Consider the following 23684-nt stretch of genomic DNA (forward strand, 5'->3'; position numbering starts at 1 on the left):
CGGCCTGCTGAGGGCCATGTTCAGCGGGCACTTGGAGGTGTTTACAGACAGCGAAGGTGGTGACTGGGAGGGTCTAGTCACTCACTCAGTCAATCAGTCACTCAGTCAATCAGTCACTCAGTCACTCAGTCAGTCAGTCACTCAGTCAGTCACTCACTCAGTCAGTCAGTCAGTCACTGAGTCAGTCACTGACTTACTGACTGACTCCATGCCGCCTTGCGTACGGTGACACGGAGAGACGGCCTGCTGAGGGCCATGTTCAGCGGGCACTTGGAGGTGTTTACAGACAGCGAAGGTGGTGACTGGGAGGGTCTAGTCACTCACTCGCTCAGTCACTCACTCAGTCACTCACTCAGCCACTCACTCAGTCACTCACTCAGTCAGTCAGTCAATCAGTCACTCACTCAGTCACTCACTCACTCAGTCACTCAGTCAGTCACTCAGTCACTCACTCAGTCACTCAGTCAGTCAGTCACTCAGTCACTCACTCAGTCACTCACTCAGTCACTCATACAGTCACTCACTCAGTCACTCACTCAGTCACTCATTCACTCAATCACTCGCTCAGTCACTCACTCAGTCACTCACTGAGTCAGTCACTCAGTCACTGAGTCACTCACTCACTCAGTCACTCACTCAGTCACTCAGTCACTCACTCAGTCACTCAGTCACTCGCTCAGTCACTCAGTCACTCAGTCACTCAGTCAGTCATTGAGTCACTCAGTCACTCACTCAGCCACTCACTCAGTGACTCACTCACTCAGTCACTCAGTCAGTCACTGAGTCAGTCACTGACTTACTGACTGACTCCACGCCGCCTTGCGTACGGTGACACGGAGAGACGGCCTGCTGAGGGCCATGTTCAGCGGGCACTTGGAGGTGTTTACAGACAGCGAAGGTGGTGACTGGGAGGGTCTAGTCACTCACTCAGTCACTCACTCAGTCAGTCACTCACTCACCCAGTCACTCACTCACTCAGTCACTCACTCAGTCACTCACTCGCTCAGTCACTCAGTCACTCACTCAGTCAGTCACTCACTCAGTCAGTCACTCAGTCAGTCAGTCATTGAGTCACTCAGTCACTCAATCACTCAGTCACTCAATCACTCAGTCACTCAGTCACTCTGTCACTCACTCACTCAGTCACTCACTGAGTCACTCAGTCAGTCAGTCACTCAGTCACTCAGTCACTCAGTCACTTGCTCACTCACTCAGTCAGTCACTCACTCACTCATTCACTCAGTCAGTCACTCATTCACTCAGTCAGTCACTCAGTCACTCGCTCAGTCAGTCACTCAGTCACTCACTCAGTCACTCGCTCAGTCACTCACTCAGTCAGTCACTCACTCAGTCACTCAGTCACTCGCTCACTCAGTCACTCAGTCACTCACTCAGTCACTCACTCAGTCACTCAGTCACTCAGTCACTCACTCAGTCACTCACTCAGTCACTCAGTCAGTCACTCAGTCACTCACTCAGTCATTCAGTCACTCATTCACTCAATCAGTCACTCAGTCACTCGCTAAGTCACTCACTAAGTCACTCAGTCACTCACTCAGTCACTCACTCGCTAAGTCACTCAGTCAGTCACTCAGTCAGTCACTCAGTCACTCAGTCACTCACTCAGTCACTCACTCACTAACTCAGTCAGTCACTCAGTCACTCAGTCAGTCACTCAGTCAGTCACTCACTCAGTCACTCGCTCACTGCCTCACCAACTCACTCACTAAGTCACTCACTAACTCAATACTTCAACGCACTCACCAACTCGCTCACTAAGTCACTCACTACACCAACTCACTCATCAACTCACTAAGTCACTCACTACTTCACCAACTCACTCACCAACTCACTCACTAAGTCACTCACTGCCTCACCAACTCACTAAGTCACTCGCTAAGTCACTCACTAAGTAACTCACTACTTCACCAACTCACTCACTATGTCACTCCCTCACTGCCTCACCAACTCACTCACTAAGTCACTCACTAAGTCACTCGCTACTTCACCAACTCACTCACCAACTCACTCACTAAGTCACTCACTAAGTCACTCACTAAGTCACGAACTCGCTGACTCACTATCCACTCTCACACACTCACCAACCCCCTACCCACCCACCCATTCACCTACCCACTCACCTACCCACTCACCCACTCCTTCACCCACCCACTCCTTCACTCACCCACTCACCGACCCACTCCTTCACCCACCCACTCACTCATCCACTCACCTACCCACCCACTCACCTACCCACTCACTCACCTACCCACCCACTCACCTACCCACTCACTCACCTACCTACCCACCCACTCCTTCACCCACCAACTCCCTCACTCACCCACTCACCGACCCACTCCTTCACCTACCCACTCACTCTTCCACTCACCCATCCACTCACCTACCCACCCACTCACCTACCCACCCACTCACCTACCCACCCACTTACCTACCCACCCACTCACCTACTCATCCACTCACCTATCCACCCACTCACCTACCCACCCACTCACCCATTTACCCACCTACCCACCCACGCACTCCTTCACCCACCCACTCACCCATCCACTCACCTACCCACCCACTCACCCATTCACCCACTCACCTACCCACCCACTCACCTACCCACCCACTCACCTACCCACCCACTTACCCATTCACCCACTCACCTACCCACCCACTCACCTACCCACCTACCCACCCACTCACCTACCCACCCACTCACCTACCCACCCACTCACCCATTCACCCACTCACCTACCCACCCACTCACCTACCCACCCACTTACCTACCCACCCACTCACCTACCCACCCACTCACCCATTCACCCACTCACCTACCCACTCCCTCACCCACTCACCGACCCACTCCTTCACTCACCCACTCACTCAGCCACCCACCCACCCACTAACCTACCCACCCATTCACCCACCCACTCACCTACCCACCCACTCACCTACCCACCCACTCACCCATCCACCCACCCACTAACCTACCCATTCACCCACCCACTCACCTACCCACCCATTCACCCACCCACTCACCTACCCACCCACTCACCCATTCACCCACTAACCTACCCACCCACTCACCCACCCACCCACCTACCCAGGCTGGATCCTCATAGACCGCTGTGGCAAGCACTTTGGCACGCTGCTGAGCTACCTGAGGGATGGGTCGGTGGCGCTCCCACACAGCCGCAGGGCCCTGCAGGAGATCCTCACGGAGGCCCGCCACTACCTGCTGCAGGGCCTGGTGGAGGAGAGCCAGTTGGCACTGCAGGTACACAACCACCTCCACCGTTACCACCTCCACCACCACCAGCACCCCCACCACAACCACCACCACCAGCACAGCCACCACCACAACCACCAGCACCACCAGCACAACCAGCACCAGCAGCACCAGCACCACCACCAGCATTACCACCACCACCAGCACAGCCACCACCAGCACAACCACCACCACCACCAGCACCACCACCCCCACCACAACCACCACCACCAGCAGCACCACCACCAGCACCACCACCAGCACCACCACCCCCACCACAACCACCACCACCAGCACAGCCACCACCACCAGCACCACCATTACCACCACCAGCACCACCCCCACCGCTACCACCACCCCCACCACAACCACCACAACCACCACCACCACCACCAGCACAACCAGCACCACCACCAGCACCACCAGCATTACCACCCCCACCGCTACCACCACCCCCACCATTACCACCACCAGCACAACCACCACCACCAGCACCACCACCACCAGCATTACCACCACCACCAGCACCACAACCCCCCCCACAACCACCAGCACAACCACCAGCACCACCACCAGCATTACCACCCCCACCGCTACCACCACCCCCACCGCTACCACCACCCCCACCGCAACCACCAGCACCACCAGCACAACCACCACCACCACCACCACCACCTCCACCACCACCACCTCCACCAGCACCACAACCACCACAACCACCAGCATTACCACCACCTCCACCACCCCCACCGCTACCACCACCCCCACCATTACCACCACCAGCACCACCACAACCAGCACCACCACCCCCACCACAACCACCACAACCACCAGCACCACCACCACTACCACCAGCACCACCATTACCACCACCAGCACCACCATTACCACCACCAGCACCACCACCATCAGCACCACCACCAGCACAACCATTACCACCACCAGCACCACCATTACCACCACCAGCACCACCAGCACCACCACCAGCACCACCACCAGCACCACCACCAGCACCATCAGCACCACCACCAGCACCACCAACAGTTGTGGTGGTGGTTGATGTTTATAGTTGTGGTGGTGGTTGTTGTGGTGGTTGTGATTGATGTTTGAAGTTGTGGTGGTTGTGGTGGTGGTTGATGTGTATAGTTGTGGTGGTTGTGGTGGTGGTTGATGTTTATAGTTGTGGTGGTGGTTGATGTTTATAGTTGTGGTTGTGGTTGATGTTTAAAGTTGTGGTGGTGGTTGATGTTTATAGTTGTGGTGGTGGTTGATGTTTATAGTTGTGGTGGTGGTTGATGTTTATAGTTGTGGTTGTGGTTGATGTTTAAAGTTGTGGTGGTGGTTGATGTTTATAGTTGTGGTGGTGGTTGATGTTTATAGTTGTGGTGGTGGTTGATGTTTATAGTTGTGGTGGTTGATGTTTATAGTTGTGGTGGTTGATGCTTATAGTGTGGTGGTGGTTGTGGTGGTAGTGGTGGTGGTTGTGGTGGTTGATGGTTATAGTTGTGGTTGTGATTGATGTTTAAAGTTGTGGTGGTGGTGGTTGTGGTGGTGGTGGCTGTGGTTGATGTTTATAGTTGTGGTGGTTGATGTTTATAGTTGTGGTGGTTGTGGTTTATGTTTATAGTTGTGGTGGTTGTGGTTTATGTTTATAGTTGTGGTGGTGGTTGTGGTTGATGTTTATAGTTGTGGTGGTGGTTGTGGTGGTGGTGGCTGTGGTTGATGTTTATAGTTGTGGTGGTTGATGTTTATAGTTGTGGTTTATGTTTATAGTTGTGGTGGTGGTTGTGGTTGATGTTTATAGTTGTGGTTTATGTTTATAGTTGTGGTGGTGGTTGTGGTTGATGTTTATAGTTGTGGTGGTTGATGTTTATAGTTGTGGTGGTTGTGGTTTATGTTTATAGTTGTGGTGGTTGTGGTTGATGTTTATAGTTGTGGTGGTTGTGATTGATGTTTATAGTTGTGGTGGTTGCTGTTTATAGTCGTGGTGGTCGTGGTGGTGGTTGTGGTGGTGGTGGTTGTGGTGGTAGTGGTGGTGGTTGTGGTGGTAGTGGTGGTGGTGGTGGTTGTGGTGGTGGTTGTGGTGGTTGATGTTTATAGTTGTGGTGGTTGTGGTTGTGATTGATGTTTAAAGTTGTGGTGGTTGTGGTGGTGGTTGATGTGTATAGTTGTGGTGGTTGTGGTGGTGGTTGATGTTTATAGTTGTGGTGGTGGTTGATGTTTATAGTTGTGGTGGTGGTTGATGTTTATAGTTGTGGTGGTGGTTGATGTTTATAGTTGTGGTGGTTGATGTTTATAGTTGTGGTGGTTGATGCTTATAGTTGTGGTGGTGGTTGTGGTGGTAGTGGTGGTGGTTGTGGTGGTTGATGGTTATAGTTGTGGTTGTGATTGATGTTTAAAGTTGTGGTGGTGGTGGTTGTGGTGGTGGTGGCTGTGGTTGATGTTTATAGTTGTGGTGGTTGATGTTTATAGTTGTGGTGGTTGTGGTTTATGTTTATAGTTGTGGTGGTTGTGGTTTATGTTTATGGTTGTGGTGGTGGTTGTGGTTGATGTTTATAGTTGTGGTGGTGGTTGTGGTGGTGGTGGCTGTGGTTGATGTTTATAGTTGTGGTGGTTGATGTTTATAGTTGTGGTTTATGTTTATAGTTGTGGTGGTGGTTGTGGTTGATGTTTATAGTTGTGGTTTATGTTTATAGTTGTGGTGGTGGTTGTGGTTGATGTTTATAGTTGTGGTGGTTGATGTTTATAGTTGTGGTGGTTGTGGTTTATGTTTATAGTTGTGGTGGTTGTGGTTGATGTTTATAGTTGTGGTGGTTGTGATTGATGTTTATAGTTGTGGTGGTTGCTGTTTATAGTCGTGGTGGTCGTGGTGGTGGTTGTGGTGGTGGTGGTTGTGGTGGTAGTGGTGGTGGTTGTGGTGGTAGTGGTGGTGGTGGTGGTTGTGGTGGTGGTTGTGGTGGTTGATGTTTATAGTTGTGGTGGTTGTGGTTGTGATTGATGTTTAAAGTTGTGGTGGTTGTGGTGGTGGTTGATGTGTATAGTTGTGGTGGTTGTGGTGGTGGTTGATGTTTATAGTTGTGGTGGTGGTTGATGTTTATAGTTGTGGTGGTGGTTGATGTTTATAGTTGTGGTGGTGGTTGATGTTTATAGTTGTGGTGGTTGATGTTTATAGTTGTGGTGGTTGATGCTTATAGTTGTGGTGGTGGTTGTGGTGGTAGTGGTGGTGGTTGTGGTGGTTGATGGTTATAGTTGTGGTTGTGATTGATGTTTAAAGTTGTGGTGGTGGTGGTTGTGGTGGTGGTGGCTGTGGTTGATGTTTATAGTTGTGGTGGTTGATGTTTATAGTTGTGGTGGTTGTGGTTTATGTTTATAGTTGTGGTGGTTGTGGTTTATGTTTATGGTTGTGGTGGTGGTTGTGGTTGATGTTTATAGTTGTGGTGGTGGTGGCTGTGGTTGATGTTTATAGTTGTGGTGGTTGATGTTTATAGTTGTGGTTTATGTTTATAGTTGTGGTGGTGGTTGTGGTTGATGTTTATAGTTGTGGTTTATGTTTATAGTTGTGGTGGTGGTTGTGGTTGATGTTTATAGTTGTGGTGGTTGATGTTTATAGTTGTGGTGGTTGTGGTTTATGTTTATAGTTGTGGTGGTTGTGGTTGATGTTTATAGTTGTGGTGGTTGTGATTGATGTTTATAGTTGTGGTGGTTGCTGTTTATAGTCGTGGTGGTCGTGGTGGTGGTTGTGGTGGTGGTGGTTGTGGTGGTAGTGGTGGTGGTTGTGGTGGTAGTGGTGGTGGTGGTGGTTGTGGTGGTGGTTGTGGTGGTTGATGTTTATAGTTGTGGTGGTTGTGGTTGTGATTGATGTTTAAAGTTGTGGTGGTTGTGGTGGTGGTTGATGTGTATAGTTGTGGTGGTTGTGGTGGTGGTTGATGTTTATAGTTGTGGTGGTGGTTGATGTTTATAGTTGTGGTGGTGGTTGATGTTTATAGTTGTGGTGGTGGTTGATGTTTATAGTTGTGGTGGTGGTTGATGTTTATAGTTGTGGTGGTTGATGTTTATAGTTGTGGTGGTTGATGCTTATAGTTGTGGTGGTGGTTGTGGTGGTAGTGGTGGTGGTTGTGGTGGTTGATGGTTATAGTTGTGGTTGTGATTGATGTTTAAAGTTGTGGTGGTGGTGGTTGTGGTGGTGGTGGCTGTGGTTGATGTTTATAGTTGTGGTGGTTGATGTTTATAGTTGTGGTGGTTGTGGTTTATGTTTATAGTTGTGGTGGTGGTTGTGGTTGATGTTTATAGTTGTGGTGGTTGTGGTTTATGTTTATAGTTGTGGTGGTGGTTGTGGTGGTGGCTGTGGTTGATGTTTATAGTTGTGGTGGTTGATGTTTATAGTTGTGGTTGTGGTTTATGTTTATAGTTGTGGTTGTGGTTGATGTTTATAGTTGTGGTTGTGGTTGATGTTTATAGTTGTGGTGGTGGTTGTGGTTGATGTTTATAGTTGTGGTGGTTGATGTTTATAGTTGTGGTTGTGGTTTATGTTTATAGTTGTGGTGGTGGTTGTGGTTGATGTTTATAGTTGTGGTGGTTGATGTTTATAGTTGTGGTGGTTGTGGTTTATGTTTATAGTTGTGGTGGTGGTTGTGGTTGATGTTTATAGTTGTGGTGGTTGTGATTGATGTTTATAGTTGTGGTGGTTGCTGTTTATAGTCGTGGTGGTAGTGGTGGTGGTGGTTGTGGTGGTGGTTGTGGTGGTGGTGGTGGTAGTGGTGGTGGTTGTGGTGGTAGTGGTGGTGGTGGTTGTGGTGGTGGTGGTTGTGGTGGTTGATGTTTATAGTTGTGGTTGTGGTTGTGATTGATGTTTAAAGTTGTGGTGGTTGTGGTGGTTGATGTGTATAGTTGTGGTTGCGGTGGTGGTTGATGTTTATAGTTGTGGTGGCTGTGGTTGATGTTTATAGTTGTGGTGGTGGTTGATGTTTATAGTTGTGGTGGTTGTGGTTGTGGTGGTGGTGGCTGTGGTTGATGTTTATAGTTGTGGTGGTGGTTGTGGTTTATGTTTATAGTTGTGGTGGTGGTGGTTGCTGTTTATAGTTGTGGTGGTAGTGGTGGTTGTGGTGGTGGTTGCTGTTTATAGTTGTGGTGGTAGTGGTGGTTAATGTTTATAGTTATGGTGGTTGTGATTGATGTTTATAGTTGTGGTGGTTGTGGTGGTTGTGATTGATGTTTATAGTTGTGGTGGTGGTGGTGGTTGTGGTGGTTGTGATTGATGTTCGTGGTGGTGGTGGTGGTTGTGGTGGTTGTGATTGATGTTTATAGTTGTGGTGGTTGTGATTGATGTTCATGGTTGTGGTGGTGGTGGTTGTGGTGGTTGTGATTGATGTTTATAGTTGTGGTGGTTGTGGTGGTTCTGATTGATGTTCATGGTTGTGGTGGTTGTGGTGGTTGTGATTGATGTTTATAGTTATGGTGGTTGTGATTGATGTTCAAAGTTGTGGTGGTGGTGGTGGTGGTTGTGGTGGTTGTGGTGGTGGTTGTCTGACAGCAGACCAAGCATCATTATGAGCCAATCTGCAAGATTCCGGTCATCACCTCCTCTAAAGAGGAGCAGCAGCTCATCACAGCCTCGCAGAAGGTGCCAACACCACCATCATCATCACCATCATCAACATCACCACCAACATCACCACCATCATCAACATCACCACCATCACCACCATCATCACCACCATCATCATCACCACCATCATCAACATCACCACCAACATCACCACCATCATCAACATCACCACCAACATCACCACCATCATCAACATCATCACCATCACTACCATCAACATCACTACCATCACCCATCATCATCACCATCATCAACATCACTACCATCAACATCACTACCATCACCACCATCATCAACATCATCACCACCATCATCAACATCACCACCATCATCATCACCATCATCAACATCACCACCAACATCACCACCATCATCAACATCACCATCACTACCATCAACATCACCATCATCAACATCACCACCAACATCACCACCATCATCAACATCACCATCACCACCATCACTACCATCAACATCACTACCATCACCATCATCATCACCATCATCAACATCATCAACATCACCACCATAATCACAACCATCATCAACATCACCACCAACATCATCATCAACATCACCATCACCACCATCACTACCATCATCACCATCACTACCATCACCACCATCACTACCATCACCACCATCAACATCACTACCATCATCACCATCACCACCATCATCAACATCGTCACCACCATCACCACCATCACTACCACCACCACCATCATCACCACCATCATCACCATCACTACCATCATCACCATCACCACCATCATCAACATCGTCACCACCATCACCACCATCACTACCACCACCACCATCATCACCATCATCAACATCACCACCATCATCACCATCATCACCACCATCACTACCATCACCACCATCAACATCACTACCATCAACACCATTAACACCACCATCACCACCATCACGACCATCATCATCACCACCATCACCTCCACCACCATCACCACCATCATCAACATCATCACCATCACCATCACTACCATCAACATCACTACCATCACCCATCATCATCACCATCATCAACATCACTACCATCAACATCACTACCATCACCACCATCATCAACATCATCAACATCACCACCATCATCACAACCATCATCAACATCACCACCAACATCACCACCATCATCAACATCACCATCACCACCATCACTACCATCATCACCATCACTACCATCACCACCATCAACATCACTACCATCATCACCATCACCACCATCATCAACATCGTCACCACCATCACCACCATCACCACCATCACTACCACCACCACCATCATCACCACCATCATCACCATTACTACCATCATCACCATCACCACCATCATCAACATCATCACCACCATCACCACCATCACTACCACCACCATCATCACCATCATCAACGTCACCACCATCATCACCATCATCACCACCATCACTACCATCACCACCATCAACATCACTACCATCAACACCATTAACACCACCATCACCACCATCACGACCATCATCATCACCACCATTACCTCCACCACCATCACCACCATCATCACCACCATAATCACCACCATCATCACCACCATCATCACCATCATCACCACCACCACCATCACTACCATCATCACCACCATCATCACCACCACCATCACCACCATCACCACCATTAACATCACCATCACCACCATCATCACCACCATCACCACCATCACTACTATCAACACTACCATCACCACCATCAACATCACCACCATCATCACCACTACCACCATCACCACCACCACCATCACCACCATCAACATCACTAACATCAACACCATCACCACCACCACCATCACCATCACCACCATCACTACCATCATCACCATCACCATCACCGCCATCATCACTGTCCATCTGTACACGTCTATATGTATGTCTCCATGTGTCTCTGTGTGTGTCTGTGTGTGTGTGTCTGTGTGTGTGTGTCTCTGTGTGTGTGTGTGTGTCTCTGTGTGTGTGTCTGTGTGTGTGTCTGTGTGTGTCTGTGTGTGTCTGTGTGTGTGTCTGTGTGTGTGTCGTTGTGTGTCTGTGTCTGTCTGTGTGTGTGTGTCTGTGTGTGTGTGTCTGTGTGTGTCTGTGTGTGTCTGTGTGTATGTGGCTGTGTGTGTATCTGTGTGTGTGTGTGTCTGTGTGTTTGTCTGTGTGTGTGTGTATCTGTGTGTGTGTCTGTGTGTATCTGTGTGTGTATCTGTGTGTGTGTCTGTGTGTGTATCTATGTGTGTGTCTGTGTGTGTGTCTGTGTGTGTTTGTGTGCGTGTGTGTGTGCGTGTGTCACCGTATGTGAGTGTGTGTGAGCGATAGTGTAGTGGTTAGCGCTACGCTGCGCTATGAACCTGGCGACCCGGGTTCGATTCCCGCTCACGGCCAACACCAGTGACGATTATCTGAACCGGTCCCGGGCCTCCCCTAGGTCGACTCAGCCTCAAATGAGTACCTGGTGCAGTGTGTAGACATCGCCACTGGGGAGACAAAGGCGGTCGGGCGTGGTGCTGGCCACATACCCCCTCGTGTACCGATCCGGCCTTCATAGGTGCTCGCTAACAGCACTTGCCCCTACAGTCTGTTAAGGCTACACGGGGGATCTTTGTTTTGTCTGTGTGTGTATCTGTGTGTGTGTATCTGTGTGTGTCTGTGTGTGTGTATGTGTGTATCTGTGTGTGTCTAGCCGGTGGTGAAGCTGCTGTATAATCGCAGTAACAACAAATACTCCTACACCAGGTGAGTACACTCACCAGCTACACTCACCAGCTACACTCACCAGGAGGGACAGACCCAGCAGGTGCCACGGGTTGACTGCTGCTGCTGTGCCAGGCTAGGTGCATGAGGAGGTCACGGGACAGACCCAGCAGGTGCCACGGGTTGACTGCTGCTGCTGTGCCAGGCTAGGTGGACCAGCTGTGCCCCCTACTGTGCCAACCTGCTATGCTTTAGCCACCCTGCGCTCCGCTCGTTGTTGTGAGCGTCGCTCCTCTGCCCTCCGCAGAGGAGCGACTGCCTCCAGCTGCCCAGTAGCCTCACGGTGCACCTAGCCTGGCACCAGCCCCAGTGTAGCCTCACGGTGAACCTAGCCTGGCACTAGCCCCAGTAGCCTCACGGTGCACCTAGCCTGGCACCAGCCCCAGTAGCAGCAGCAGCGTCCTTCACGAACCACACCGCCACTCAGCTCCACATCCTCCCATATCACTCCATGTCGTTTTTAGCCTGTGCCACTCACTCACCCACTCACTCACCCACCCACCCACTCACCCACTCACTCACCCACCCACCCACCCACTCACCCACCCACCCACTCACCCACTCACTCACCCACTCACTCACATACTCATTCACTCACCCACCCACCCACTCACCCACTCACTCACCCACTCACCCACTCACTCACATACTCATTCACTCACCCACCCACTCACTCACCCACTTATCCACCCACTCACTCACCCACTCACCCACCCACCCACTCACCCACCCACTCACTCACCCACTCACCCACTCACTCACATACTCATTCACTCACCCACCCACCCACTCACCCACCCACCCACCCACTCACTCACCCACTCACCCACCCACCCACCCACCCACTCACCCACCCACTCACCCACCCACTCACCCACTCACCCACTCACCCACCCACTCACCCACTCACTCACCCACTCACCCACCCACCCACTCACCCACCCACCCACTCACCCACCCACCCACTCACCCACCCACTCACCCACCCACTCACCCACTCACCCACCCACTCACTCACCCACTCACCCACCCACTCACCCACTCACCCACCCACCCACTCACTCACCCACTCACTCACCCACCCACTCAGCACTTGCTCCAACAGTCTGTCCGGGCTATACGGGCGATCTTTGTCTTTGTGTCCCTATGCGAGTGTCTCTGTGTGAGTCTAAGGCGGTGTGTGTCTGTCTCTCGCTGTAGGTGTCTCTCTCTGTCTCTCTGTGTGTGTGTCTCTCGTCTGTGTCTGTCTCTCTCTGTAGGTGTCTCTCTGTGTCTCTCTGTGTGTGTCTGTGTGTGTCTGTGTGTCAGTGGCCTGGCACAAGCGTCGTGGTGACGTCACCGCCACTTAGTGGCGAATGGCGGTTGTTGTGTCAGTGTACATGTCAGTGTCTGTGTGCGTGCGTTTGTCTGTGTGTGTGTCTGTGTGTGTGTCTGTGTGTGTGTCTGTGTGTGTGTCTGTGTGTGTGTCTGCTTTATTGACCTGGTCAAGGCCTATGATACCATCAGTAGGCCTGGGCTCTGGGTTGTTCTTCGTGCTTTTGGAGTCCCTGACCCTCTGCTCACGATCATTAAGGACCTTCATGATGGTGAGCGGGCCCGGGTAAAACTACGTGGCCGGGAGTCAGAGCCCTTCCCTGTACACCTTGGGGTGCGACAGGGATGTCCTCTGGCTCCCACATTATTTAACATCTATTTTGACCATGTAGTTCGTGAAGCCTTCAATAGCTGTACCGGGGGAATCTCCATTTGGTACAGATATAATGGGAGGCTGATCGATGCCCATCTGTGTGTGTATCTGTGTGTCTGTGTGTGTCTGTGTGTGTGTCTGTGAAAAAAACAACCCCCTACCTCCTCGCGGTGCCGGACGGGCAACTCTGTCGTGGACAGCGCTGTGGGGGGAGATCCAATTTTGATTGGCTCCTCCCCTCATGGCATATGTGTCCACCACAGGGGCTAAACGGGGGCTCTGGACGGGTGCGAGGGGCTGGTAACCCCTTCACCTTCAATTAGTTACCACGAAACCACGAATTAAACTGAAATATGTAACAAATAAGCTTGTGCCGGAGGCCCCGGGGGGCCAGGCGTCTATGACGTCTCCTGGCCAAACCCCAATTGGCGGAGCCAGGAGATTGAATACCTACCCTCGGGGCTACTCCAGAAACAATGAAAAGCCACTACGGGTGGCCACGTGGAATGTTCGAACGCTCACTGCAGAGGAGAGGCTGCCACTCCTCTGTCGGGAGCTGGACCGGTACCGCCTGGATCTATGCGGCATTCAGGAGGTCCGGTGGACCGGCTCTGGCTCCTGCCACCATGAGGGGTGGACAGTCCTCTACTCGGGGCAGCAGACTGCCAAACAACAGGGTGTGGGTCTTCTTTTGAACAAAAGAATGAAGGGGGCGTGGGAGCGTGGCGGTGAGGTGTGGGAAGCTGTAAGCCCCAGGCTACTTTGGGCTCACCTTCCCATCAACCGGAGGCGAGGAATGGTGGTCGTGGTTACTTATGCCCCCACCGAAGATGAACATCCGTGGAGGGATGCAGGCAAAGCCGATGAGTCAGATGCTTTCTATGACCTCCTGTCACAGGTGCTGGCTAAAGTGGCCCCTCGGGATAGAGTCATCATGTTGGGTGACTTCAATGCCCGAGTTGGTCATGATACTGGCACCTGATCTGGAGTGATTGGAGGGCATGGGCCAGATCAGCTCAATAACAACGGTAGGAGGCTGCTAGATTTTTGTGCAGCCCATGGGCTTGTAATTACCAACACGCTGTTCCGGCATCGGCGCATCCACACAACATCATGGATGCATGCCGGGTCGAAGCAAGAACATCTGCTGGACTACATAGTGACGGACCAGCGAATGCGAGCCCATGTCCTTGACACCAGGACCTACCGTGGAGCTGATCTGCCCTCTGACCATCGACTAGTCATCTGTAAGATGCGCCTGCCATTCTTCCACTCCGGTGGTGGGTGTACACCCAGGACCCCATTCCAACCTAAAGTGGCCTGGTCTCAGTTATCTGATGAAAGTTGCAAGCGAGAATTTCATCATCGCTTGCGGCTGGGATTGGCATCGTCCCCGACTCCTCCTGATGTCGATGGTAAATGGGCGAGGTTTAGGACTGTGACTCATGCAGCTGCAATGGCTGCTTTGGGTACGCGGTCCAGACCTCCCCAGACACCCTGGCTGACAGAGGAGTTGTTCAGGATGGTTGAGAAAAAGCGACAGGCCCACTGTCATCGGCTACAGAATCCCACGTCAGAGAATGAGGAGGCTTACCGCAGCCTTCGCTCGGAGGTTCGGAGAGCCGTGAGGCGCTGCAAGGATGGGTGGTGGTCGCGGGTTGCTGAGGAGATGGAGTCTGCCTCAGTGGCCCGTGATCACAAATCTCTATTTAACTCCATCAAAAAAGTAACCTGCAGCGCCACACCTATTACCATCATTAGGGGAAAAAACGGTGATCCAATTTCCGACCCCCAGGAACAGGTTCACAGATTTGCTGAGCATTTCTGTGAGGTCCTGGGGGAGGGAAAATCCCTCAGCCAGGAAAACATCGTGGCACAAAGTGAGGATGACCCTGCTGAGGCTGCGGTGCCTCAAATATTGGATGAAGTCACCCCCTGTGAGTGGCTGGCTAAGGTGCCATCTGCTGAGGAAGTATTGAAGGCGATCTGGAGTCTGAGACCAGGAAAGGCAGCGGGCAGAGATGATCTCAGTTTAACACGTAGGCTTTCGCGACCAATATTATTCATAATAAAGGTTTTTGGGTTAGATCGCGTTTATTTATAAATGTGTCGTAACCCTCCACCACCCGACACGGCCAATCAGCAAAGAAAAGTGTCACGTTGACAAAAGACAAATAATTCACTACTTCAGCCCACCGGTGTGTTAAAGAGTTAATCCACATTTACAGTTTGAGTACGACGTTTCGCTGGTAAATACTTCCAGCATCATCGGGCAATTCGCCAGAATGGTAAAGCCCTCGCTTGCTCCCGGTTTTATATAGAGCAGAAGAGTGACGTCATCACTTAACTCATCAGGTGCAGTGATTAGAGGCGGAGGGGGGGGTAATGTAATTATATAATCGATTAGTAATCAGTCATTGGTTATGATTAGTAATGAGTTGTAGATTAGTAATTCTTTAAATCAAAATGTAATGTGTATTATTTAATAATACGCTTCCAGGCCGCACTGAGCCGGTAGCTGTCAGAGCGATTAAAGTTATTCTTGTTCCTCTCAATTTCAATGGATTCTCTAATTAGTCTTTGCCAGTAATAATTAGTTTTACACACCACTGCAACATTGTCAAAATCAATTGAGTGTCCTTGTTGACAAGCATGTTCTGCCACTGCCGACAGTTGTGTTTGAGATAATTTAATATTTCTCTGATGTTCTTTTAGTCTTACGCTGATGTTACGTCCCGTCTGCCCAATGTAGCAGCTGCCACATGAACAATTAATCCGATATACACCTTCTGTTGATAGTTTAGGTAATGCGTCTTTAGTGCAAGATACTAGTTTTTGAATTTTGTGTACTGTACCAAATCTTACTGTAATGTTTTGCTTTTGCAAAACGCGGGCTAATTTGTCAGTTACTCCTGAGATATATGGAATTTTTATTGTTTTAACAATCTGGTCGCTTTCAGTAGTATTGCTTTGCGATCGTGATTTGGCATTCAGTGCTCTGTTAATTTGAGCATTATTGTAGCCATTCTGTCGTAGTGCGTCTTTAACGTGTTTAATCTCTCTCACTAGACTCTCACCATCTGACACTGTTTTCGCCCGATGCACGAGCGTCTTAATAAGAGAGGATTTTTGAGCTGGATGATGATGTGATTCTGCATTCAGATAGGCATCAGTGTGCGTTTGCTTTCTGTAAACGCTGTGTGTTATTTTACCGTTTAGGCCATGTCCAAGCAAAATATCTAGGAATCACATCATCATCCAGCTCAAAAATCCTCTCTTATTAAGACGCTCGTGCATCGGGCGAAAACAGTGTCAGATGGTGAGAGTCTAGTGAGAGAGATTAAACACGTTAAAGACGCACTACGACAGAATGGCTACAATAATGCTCAAATTAACAGAGCACTGAATGCCAAATCACGATCGCAAAGCAATACTACTGAAAGCGACCAGATTGTTAAAACAATAAAAATTCCATATATCTCAGGAGTAACTGACAAATTAGCCCGCGTTTTGCAAAAGCAAAACATTACAGTAAGATTTGGTACAGTACACAAAATTCAAAAACTAGTATCTTGCACTAAAGACGCATTACCTAAACTATCAACAGAAGGTGTATATCGGATTAATTGTTCATGTGGCAGCTGCTACATTGGGCAGACGGGACGTAACATCAGCGTAAGACTAAAAGAACATCAGAGAAATATTAAATTATCTCAAACACAACTGTCGGCAGTGGCAGAACATGCTTGTCAACAAGGACACTCAATTGATTTTGACAATGTTGCAGTGGTGTGTAAAACTAATTATTACTGGCAAAGACTAATTAGAGAATCCATTGAAATTGAGAGGAACAAGAATAACTTTAATCGCTCTGACAGCTACCGGCTCAGTGCGGCCTGGAAGCGTATTATTAAATAATACACATTACATTTTGATTTAAAGAATTACTAATCTACAACTCATTACTAATCATAACCAATGACTGATTACTAATCGATTATATAATTACATTACCCCCCCCTCCGCCTCTAATCACTGCACCTGATGAGTTAAGTGATGACGTCACTCTTCTGCTCTATATAAAACCGGGAGCAAGCGAGGGCTTTACCATTCTGGCGAATTGCCCGATGATGCTGGAAGTATTTACCAGCGAAACGTCGTACTCAAACTGTAAATGTGGATTAACTCTTTAACACACCGGTGGGCTGAAGTAGTGAATTATTTGTCTTTTGTCAACGTGACACTTTTCTTTGCTGATTGGCCGTGTCGGGTGGTGGAGGGTTACGACACATTTATAAATAAACGCGATCTAACCCAAAAACCTTTATTATAGAGATGATCTCCCAAGCGAAATGCTGAGGGAGGGTGGCGTTTGTACACAGACTGCCCTATATGACATCATAACAACAGTCTGGACCACTGGACGGGTTCCGCAGGATTGGAAGGATGCCCTGGTGGTCCCCCTTTTTAAGAAGGGGGACCGCACAGACTGTAACAACTACAGGGGCATCTCACTCCTCAGTGTGCCGGGAAAGGTCCTGGCAAGGATTATTCAGCATCGCCTTGCCAGGCACGCTGAGGAGAGGCTTGCGGAGCCCCAATGCGGTTTCAGGAAAGGGCGGTCCTGCACAGATGCCATATTTTCTGTCCGTCTGCTACAGCAGAGGTGTAGGGAATTCCAACAAGACCTACATCTCTGCTTTATTGACCTGGTCAAGGCCTATGATACCATCAGTAGGCCTGGGCTCTGGGTCGTTCTTCGTGCTTTTGGAGTGCCTGACCCTCTGCTCACGATCATTAAGGACCTTCATGATGGTGAGCGGGCCCGGGTAAAACTACGTGGCCGGGAGTCAGAGCCATTCCCTGTACACCTTGGGGTGCGACAGGGATGTCCTCTGGCTCCCACATTATTTAACATCTATTTTGACCACGTAGTTCGTGAAGCCTTCAATAGCTGTACCGGGGGAATCTCCATATGGTACAGATATAATGGGAGGCTAATCGATGCCCGGGTGCGGTCAAGGGATGGCTCCCTATTGCTCAACCACGTTATGTATGCTGATGATTTGGTAATAGCTGCTCAGTCAGAGGAGGAGTTGGAGACGCTGCTGCTGAGACTGGAGCGTGCCACTAAGAGGTGGGGCCTTACCATCAGCCCCACCAAAACTAAGCACCTGCCTGGGTATTTTGTACCATCGGACACTCCACCCCCACAACTCCCAATCGGTGATGAGGCAGTTGTGGAGAGAGTGGAGAGTTTCCCATACCTGGGCAATGTGCTTATGACTGGCTCCAGTTTAACAGCAGAGGTCTCACTCCGAATCAGTCGAGCGGCAATATCTTTTCATCGGTTGCGTAACGCTGTGTGGAAGCTACCTGGTCTGTCGCTCCACACTAAGCTTCAGGTCTTCTCGGCCACGGTCATTCCCTCCCTTCTCTACGCTTGCGAAACGTGGACCCCCCTAATGGAACATCTTCGCCGGTTAGAAACATTTAGGCTGGCCTGCCTACGATCCATCCTGGGTTTAACCAGACTGGATTGTGTGAGGAGCTCACAAATCCTTGAAAGATCTGGGCAGGGTCCCATCGGTGAGCTCCTCCGGCAGGCAAGGCTGCGATGGCTGGGTCATGTAGCCCGCATGCCCAGCCACCGCATGCCGAAACAGCTTTTGTTTGGCCGGATTGAGGGGGCTAAGCGGGCGCGGCACGGGCTAGAGAAGAGATGGAGTGATGTGGTACAGGAGGACGTGGAGCTGAGTGGACTTGCCGATGACTGGTACCAGCGGTGTCAAGATCGGCCTCTGTGGAGGAGGCTCGTGAAGGATGCTACTGGGCAGTTGGAGGCAGTCGCCCTCCAACAACAACGGAGGGCGGAGGAGCGACGCTCACAACAGCGAGCGGAGCGCCGGGTGGCTAAAGCACAGCAGGTTGGCACAGTAGGGGGCACAGGTGGTGCATCAGCCAGTCATCTCAGTCAGTCGACCCGTGGCACCTGGGTCTGCCCCGTGACCTCCTGCCAGCGGGCGTTCGACACTTCACGTGGCCTCAGGGTGCACATAGCCTGGCACAAGCGTCGTGGTGACGTCACCGCCACTTAGTGGCGAATGGCGGTTGTTGTTGTTGTGTCTGTGTGTGTTGTGGGGAGCGATAGTGTAGCTGTTAGCGCGCTGCGCTATGAACCTGGCGACCCGGGTTCGATTCCCGCTCACGGCCAACATCAGTGACGATTATCTGAACCGGTCCTGGGCCTCCCCTAGGTCGACTCAGCCTCAAATGAGTACCTGGTGCGCTGTGTAAACATTGCCACTAGGGAGACAAAGGCGGTCGGGCGTGGTGCTGGCCACCCACCCCCTCGTGTACCGTTCCGGCCTTCATAGGTGCTCGCTAACAGCACTTGCCCCTACAGTCTGTTAAGGCTATACGGGGGATCTTTGTCTTTGTCTTTTGTGTCTGTGTGTGTATGTATGTATGTGTCTGTCTGTGTGTCTATCTACTCAGCATGTCGGACGACAACACCCTCAAGAACATCGAGCTCTTTGACAAGCTGTCTCTGCGATTCAACGGGCGCGTGTCTGTCTGTGTGTGTGTGTCTGTGTGTGTGTGTGTGTCTGTGTGTGTGTGTCTGTGTGTGTGTCTGTCTGTGTGTGTGTGTCTGTGTGTCTATCTACTCAGCATGTCGGATGACAACACCCTCAAGAACATCGAGCTCTTTGACAAGCTGTCTCTGTGATTCAACGGGCGCGTGTCTGTGTGTGTGTGTCTGTGTGTGTGTGTCTGTGTGTCTGTGTGTGTGTGTGTCTGTGTGTCTGTGTGTGTGTGTGTCTGTGTGTGTGTGTCTGTGTGTGTGTGTGTCTGTGTGTGTCTGTGTCTGTGTGTGTGTGTCTGTGTGTGTGTCTGTGTCTATCTACTCAGCATGTCGGACGACAACACCCTCAAGAACATCGAGCTCTTTGACAAGCTGTCTCTGCGATTCAACGGGCGCGTGTCTGTGTGTGTGTGTCTGTGTGTGTGTGTCTGTGTGTCTGTGTGTGTGTGTGTCTGTGTGTCTGTGTGTGTGTGTGTCTGTGTGTGTGTGTGTCTGTGTGTGTGTGTGTCTGTGTGTGTGTGTGTCTATGTGTGTGTGTGTCTGTGTGTGTATGTATGTATGTGTGTGTCTGTGTGTGTGTCTGTGTCTATCTACTCAGCATGTCGGACGACAACACCCTCAAGAACATCGAGCTCTTTGACAAGCTGTCTCTGCGATTCAACGGGCGCGTGTCTGTCTGTGTGTGTGTGTCTGTGTGTGTGTGTGTGTGTCTGTGTGTGTGTCTGTGTGTGTGTGTGTCTGTGTGTGTGTCTGTGTGTGTATCTACTCAGCATGTCGGACGACAACACCCTCAAGAACATCGAGCTCTTTGACAAGCTGTCTCTGCGATTCAACGGGCGCGTGTCTGTCTGTGTGTGTGTCTGTGTGTGTCTGTGTGTGTGTGTGTCTGTGTGTGTCTGTGTGTGTCTGTCTGTGTGTGTGTCTGTGTGTGTCTGTGTGTGTGTGTCTGTGTGTGTCTGTCTGTGTGTCTGTCTGTGTGTGTGTGTCTGTGTTTATCTACTCAGCATGTCGGACGACAACACCCTCAAGAACATCGAGCTCTTTGACAAGCTGTCTCTGCGATTCAACGGCCGTGTGCTCTTCATCAAGGACGTGATCGGCGACGAGATCTGCTGCTGGTCCTTCTACGGCCTGGGGCGCAAGATAGCGGAGGTCTGCTGCACCTCCATCGTCTACACCACCGAGAAGAAGCAGACCAAGGTGCCGCACGGTCACGTGACCACTGCCGCCCCCCCACTCTCGCGCACGGTCACGTGACTACTGCCGTTCCCCTCTCACGCACGGTCACGTGACCACTGCCGTCCCCCCCACTCTCGCGCACGGTCACGTGACTACTGCCGCCCCCCTCTCGCGCACGGTCACGTGACTACTGCCGCCCCCTCTCAAGCATGGTCACGAGACCACTGCTGCCCCCTCTCTCACGGTCACGTGACTACTGCCGCCCCCCTTCTCTCGCGCACGGTCACGTGACTACTGCCGCCCCCCTCTCACGCACGGTCACGTGACTACTGCCGCCCCCCCCTCTCGCGCACGGTCACGGGACTACTGCCGCCCCCCTCTCGCGCACGGTCACGTGACCACTGCCGCCCTCCTCTCGCGCACGGTCACGTGACTACTGCCGCCCCCTCTCAAGCATGGTCACGTGACCACTGCTGCCCCCTCTCACGGTCACGTGACTACTGCCGTTCCCGTCTCACCTGTCTCTCGCACAGTCACGTGACTGCTGCCGCCCCCTCTCACACACGGTCACGTGACCACTGCCGCCCCCCGCCTCGTCTCAGGTGGAGTTTCCAGAGGCCCGCATCTACGAGGAGACCCTCAACTGCTGTACCAGGTCACGTGACCACTGCCGCCCCCCCGCCCCCCGCCTCGTCTCAGGTGGAGTTCCCGGAGGCCCGCATCTACGAGGAGACCCTCAACATCCTGCTGTACCAGGTCACGTGACCACTGCCGCCCCCCCCTGCCCCCCGCCTCGTCTCAGGTGGAGTTCCCGGAGGCCCGCATCTACGAGGAGACCCTCAACATCCTGCTGTACCAGGTCACGTGACCACTGCCACCCCCCCCTGCCCCCCGCCTCGTCTCAGGTGGAGTTCCCGGAGGCCCGCATCTACGAGGAGACCCTCAACATCCTGCTGTACCAGGTCACGTGACCACTGCCGCCCCCCCCTGCCCCCCGCCTCGTCTCAGGTGGAGTTCCCGGAGGCCCGCATCTACGAGGAGACCCTCAACATCCTGCTGTACCAGGTCACGTGACCACTGCCGCCCCCCCCTGCCCCCCGCCTCGTCTCAGGTGGAGTTCCCGGAGGCCCGCATCTACGAGGAGACCCTCAACATCCTGCTGTACCAGGTCACGTGACCACTGCCGCCCCCTCCGCCCCTGCCCCCCGCCTCGTCTCAGGTGGAGTTCCCGGAGGCCCGCATCTACGAGGAGACCCTCAACATCCTGCTGTACCAGGTCACGTGACCACTGCCGCCCCCTCCGCCCCCCGCCTCGTCTCAGGTGGAGTTCCCGGAGGCCCGCATCTACGAGGAGACCCTCAACATCCTGCTGTACCAGGTCACGTGACCACTGCCGCCCCCCCGCCTCGTCTCAGGTGGAGTTCCCGGAGGCCCGCATCTACGAGGAGACCCTCAACATCCTGCTGTACCAGGTCACGTGACCACTGCCGCCCCCCCGCCTCGTCTCAGGTGGAGTTCCCGGAGGCCCGCATCTACGAGGAGACCCTCAACATCCTGCTGTACCAGGTCACGTGACCACTGCCGCCCCCTCCGCCCCCCGCCTCGTCTCAGGTGGAGTTCCCGGAGGCCCGCATCTACGAGGAGACCCTCAACATCCTGCTGTACCAGGTCACGTGACCACTGCCGCCCCCTCCGCCCCCCGCCTCGTCTCAGGTGGAGTTCCCGGAGGCCCGCATCTACGAGGAGACCCTCAACATCCTGCTGTACCAGGTCACGTGACCACTGCCGCCCCCTCCGCCCCCCGCCTCGTCTCAGGTGGAGTTCCCGGAGGCCCGCATCTACGAGGAGACCCTCAACATCCTGCTGTACGAGGCCCGCGATGGCCGACACGGCCCAGACAACGCCCTGCTGGAGGCCACGGGCGGTGCGGCCGGGCGGCCCAACGCCGACGCCGCCGCCGACGTCGCCGACGACGAAGAGCAGCAGCAGCAGCAGCAGCAGCTGGAGCTGGAGCAGCAGCAGCAGCAGCAGCTGGAGCAGCAGCAGCTGGAGGTGGAGCAGCAGCAGCTGGAGCAGCAGCAGCAGCAGCAGCGGCGAGTGGGCAGAGTTCGCAGGATCCACGTCAAGAGGCTGGACGAGCGTTCGCATCATCAGCAGCAGTAGTAGTGGTGGTGTGGTGTGAGTGGTGTGGGTGGTGTGGGGAGAGTGGTATGGTGTGGGTGGTGTGGGTGGTGTGAGTGATGTGGTATGGGTGGTGTGAGTGGTGTGGTGTGGGTGGTGTGGGTGGTGTGGGTGGTGTGAGTGGGGTGAGTGGAGTGAGTGGTGTGGGTGGTGTGAGTGGTGTGGGTGGTGTGAGTGGTGTGGGTGGGGTGAGTGGAGTGAGTGGTGTGGGTGGTGTGAGTGGTATGGTGTGGTGTGAGTGGTATGGTGTGAGTGGTATGGTGTGGGTGGTGTGAGTGGTATGGTGTGGTGTGAGTGGTGTGGGTGGTATGGTGTGGGTGGTGTGGGTGGTGTGGGTGGTGTAGGTGGTGTGAGTGGTGTGAGTGGAGTGGTGTGGGTGGTGTG

General features: G+C 52.0%; 1 protein-coding gene across 3 annotated transcripts; it reads left to right on the top strand.

Moving 5' to 3' along the window:
- The first annotated feature begins 760 nt into the window (after nucleotides 1–760).
- On the top strand, nucleotides 761–23655 carry LOC142908220 (BTB/POZ domain-containing adapter for CUL3-mediated RhoA degradation protein 3-like). Of its 3 annotated transcripts, XM_076058579.1 has the most exons (6): nucleotides 761–898; nucleotides 3114–3283; nucleotides 8805–8894; nucleotides 11597–11649; nucleotides 20945–21140; nucleotides 22935–23341. In XM_076058579.1, the coding sequence occupies exons 1-6, from the start codon at nucleotides 859–861 to the stop codon at nucleotides 23280–23282; spliced, it is 897 nt and encodes a 298-aa protein (XP_075914694.1). In that variant the 5' UTR covers nucleotides 761–858; the 3' UTR covers nucleotides 23283–23341. The 3 variants fall into 3 exon arrangements, with proteins under 3 accessions (XP_075914694.1, XP_075914692.1, XP_075914693.1); XM_076058577.1 differs by lacking the exons at nucleotides 761–898; nucleotides 3114–3283; nucleotides 8805–8894; nucleotides 11597–11649 and having other exon boundaries at nucleotides 20105–21140; nucleotides 22935–23655; XM_076058578.1 differs by lacking the exons at nucleotides 761–898; nucleotides 3114–3283; nucleotides 8805–8894; nucleotides 11597–11649; nucleotides 22935–23341 and adding an exon at nucleotides 21819–22927 and having other exon boundaries at nucleotides 20144–21140.
- The last annotated feature ends 29 nt before the right edge of the window (nucleotides 23656–23684 follow it).

Source organism: Petromyzon marinus, assembly GCF_048934315.1.
Source record: "Petromyzon marinus isolate PM22_M1 ecotype Great Lakes invasive population chromosome 77 unlocalized genomic scaffold, UKy_Petmar_22M1.pri1.0 chr77_unloc.1, whole genome shotgun sequence".
In the NCBI taxonomy this organism is placed as follows: domain Eukaryota; kingdom Metazoa; phylum Chordata; class Hyperoartia; order Petromyzontiformes; family Petromyzontidae; genus Petromyzon; species Petromyzon marinus.

Coding starts and splice junctions, on each gene's coding strand:
- LOC142908220 (XM_076058577.1), top strand. CDS start 20,268: ATGTCGGACGACAACACCCTCAAGAACATCGAGCTCTTTGACAAGCTG. Junction 21,141..22,934: donor CCGAGAAGAAGCAGACCAAG/GTGCCGCACGGT, acceptor GCCTCGTCTCAG/GTGGAGTTCCCGGAGGCCCG.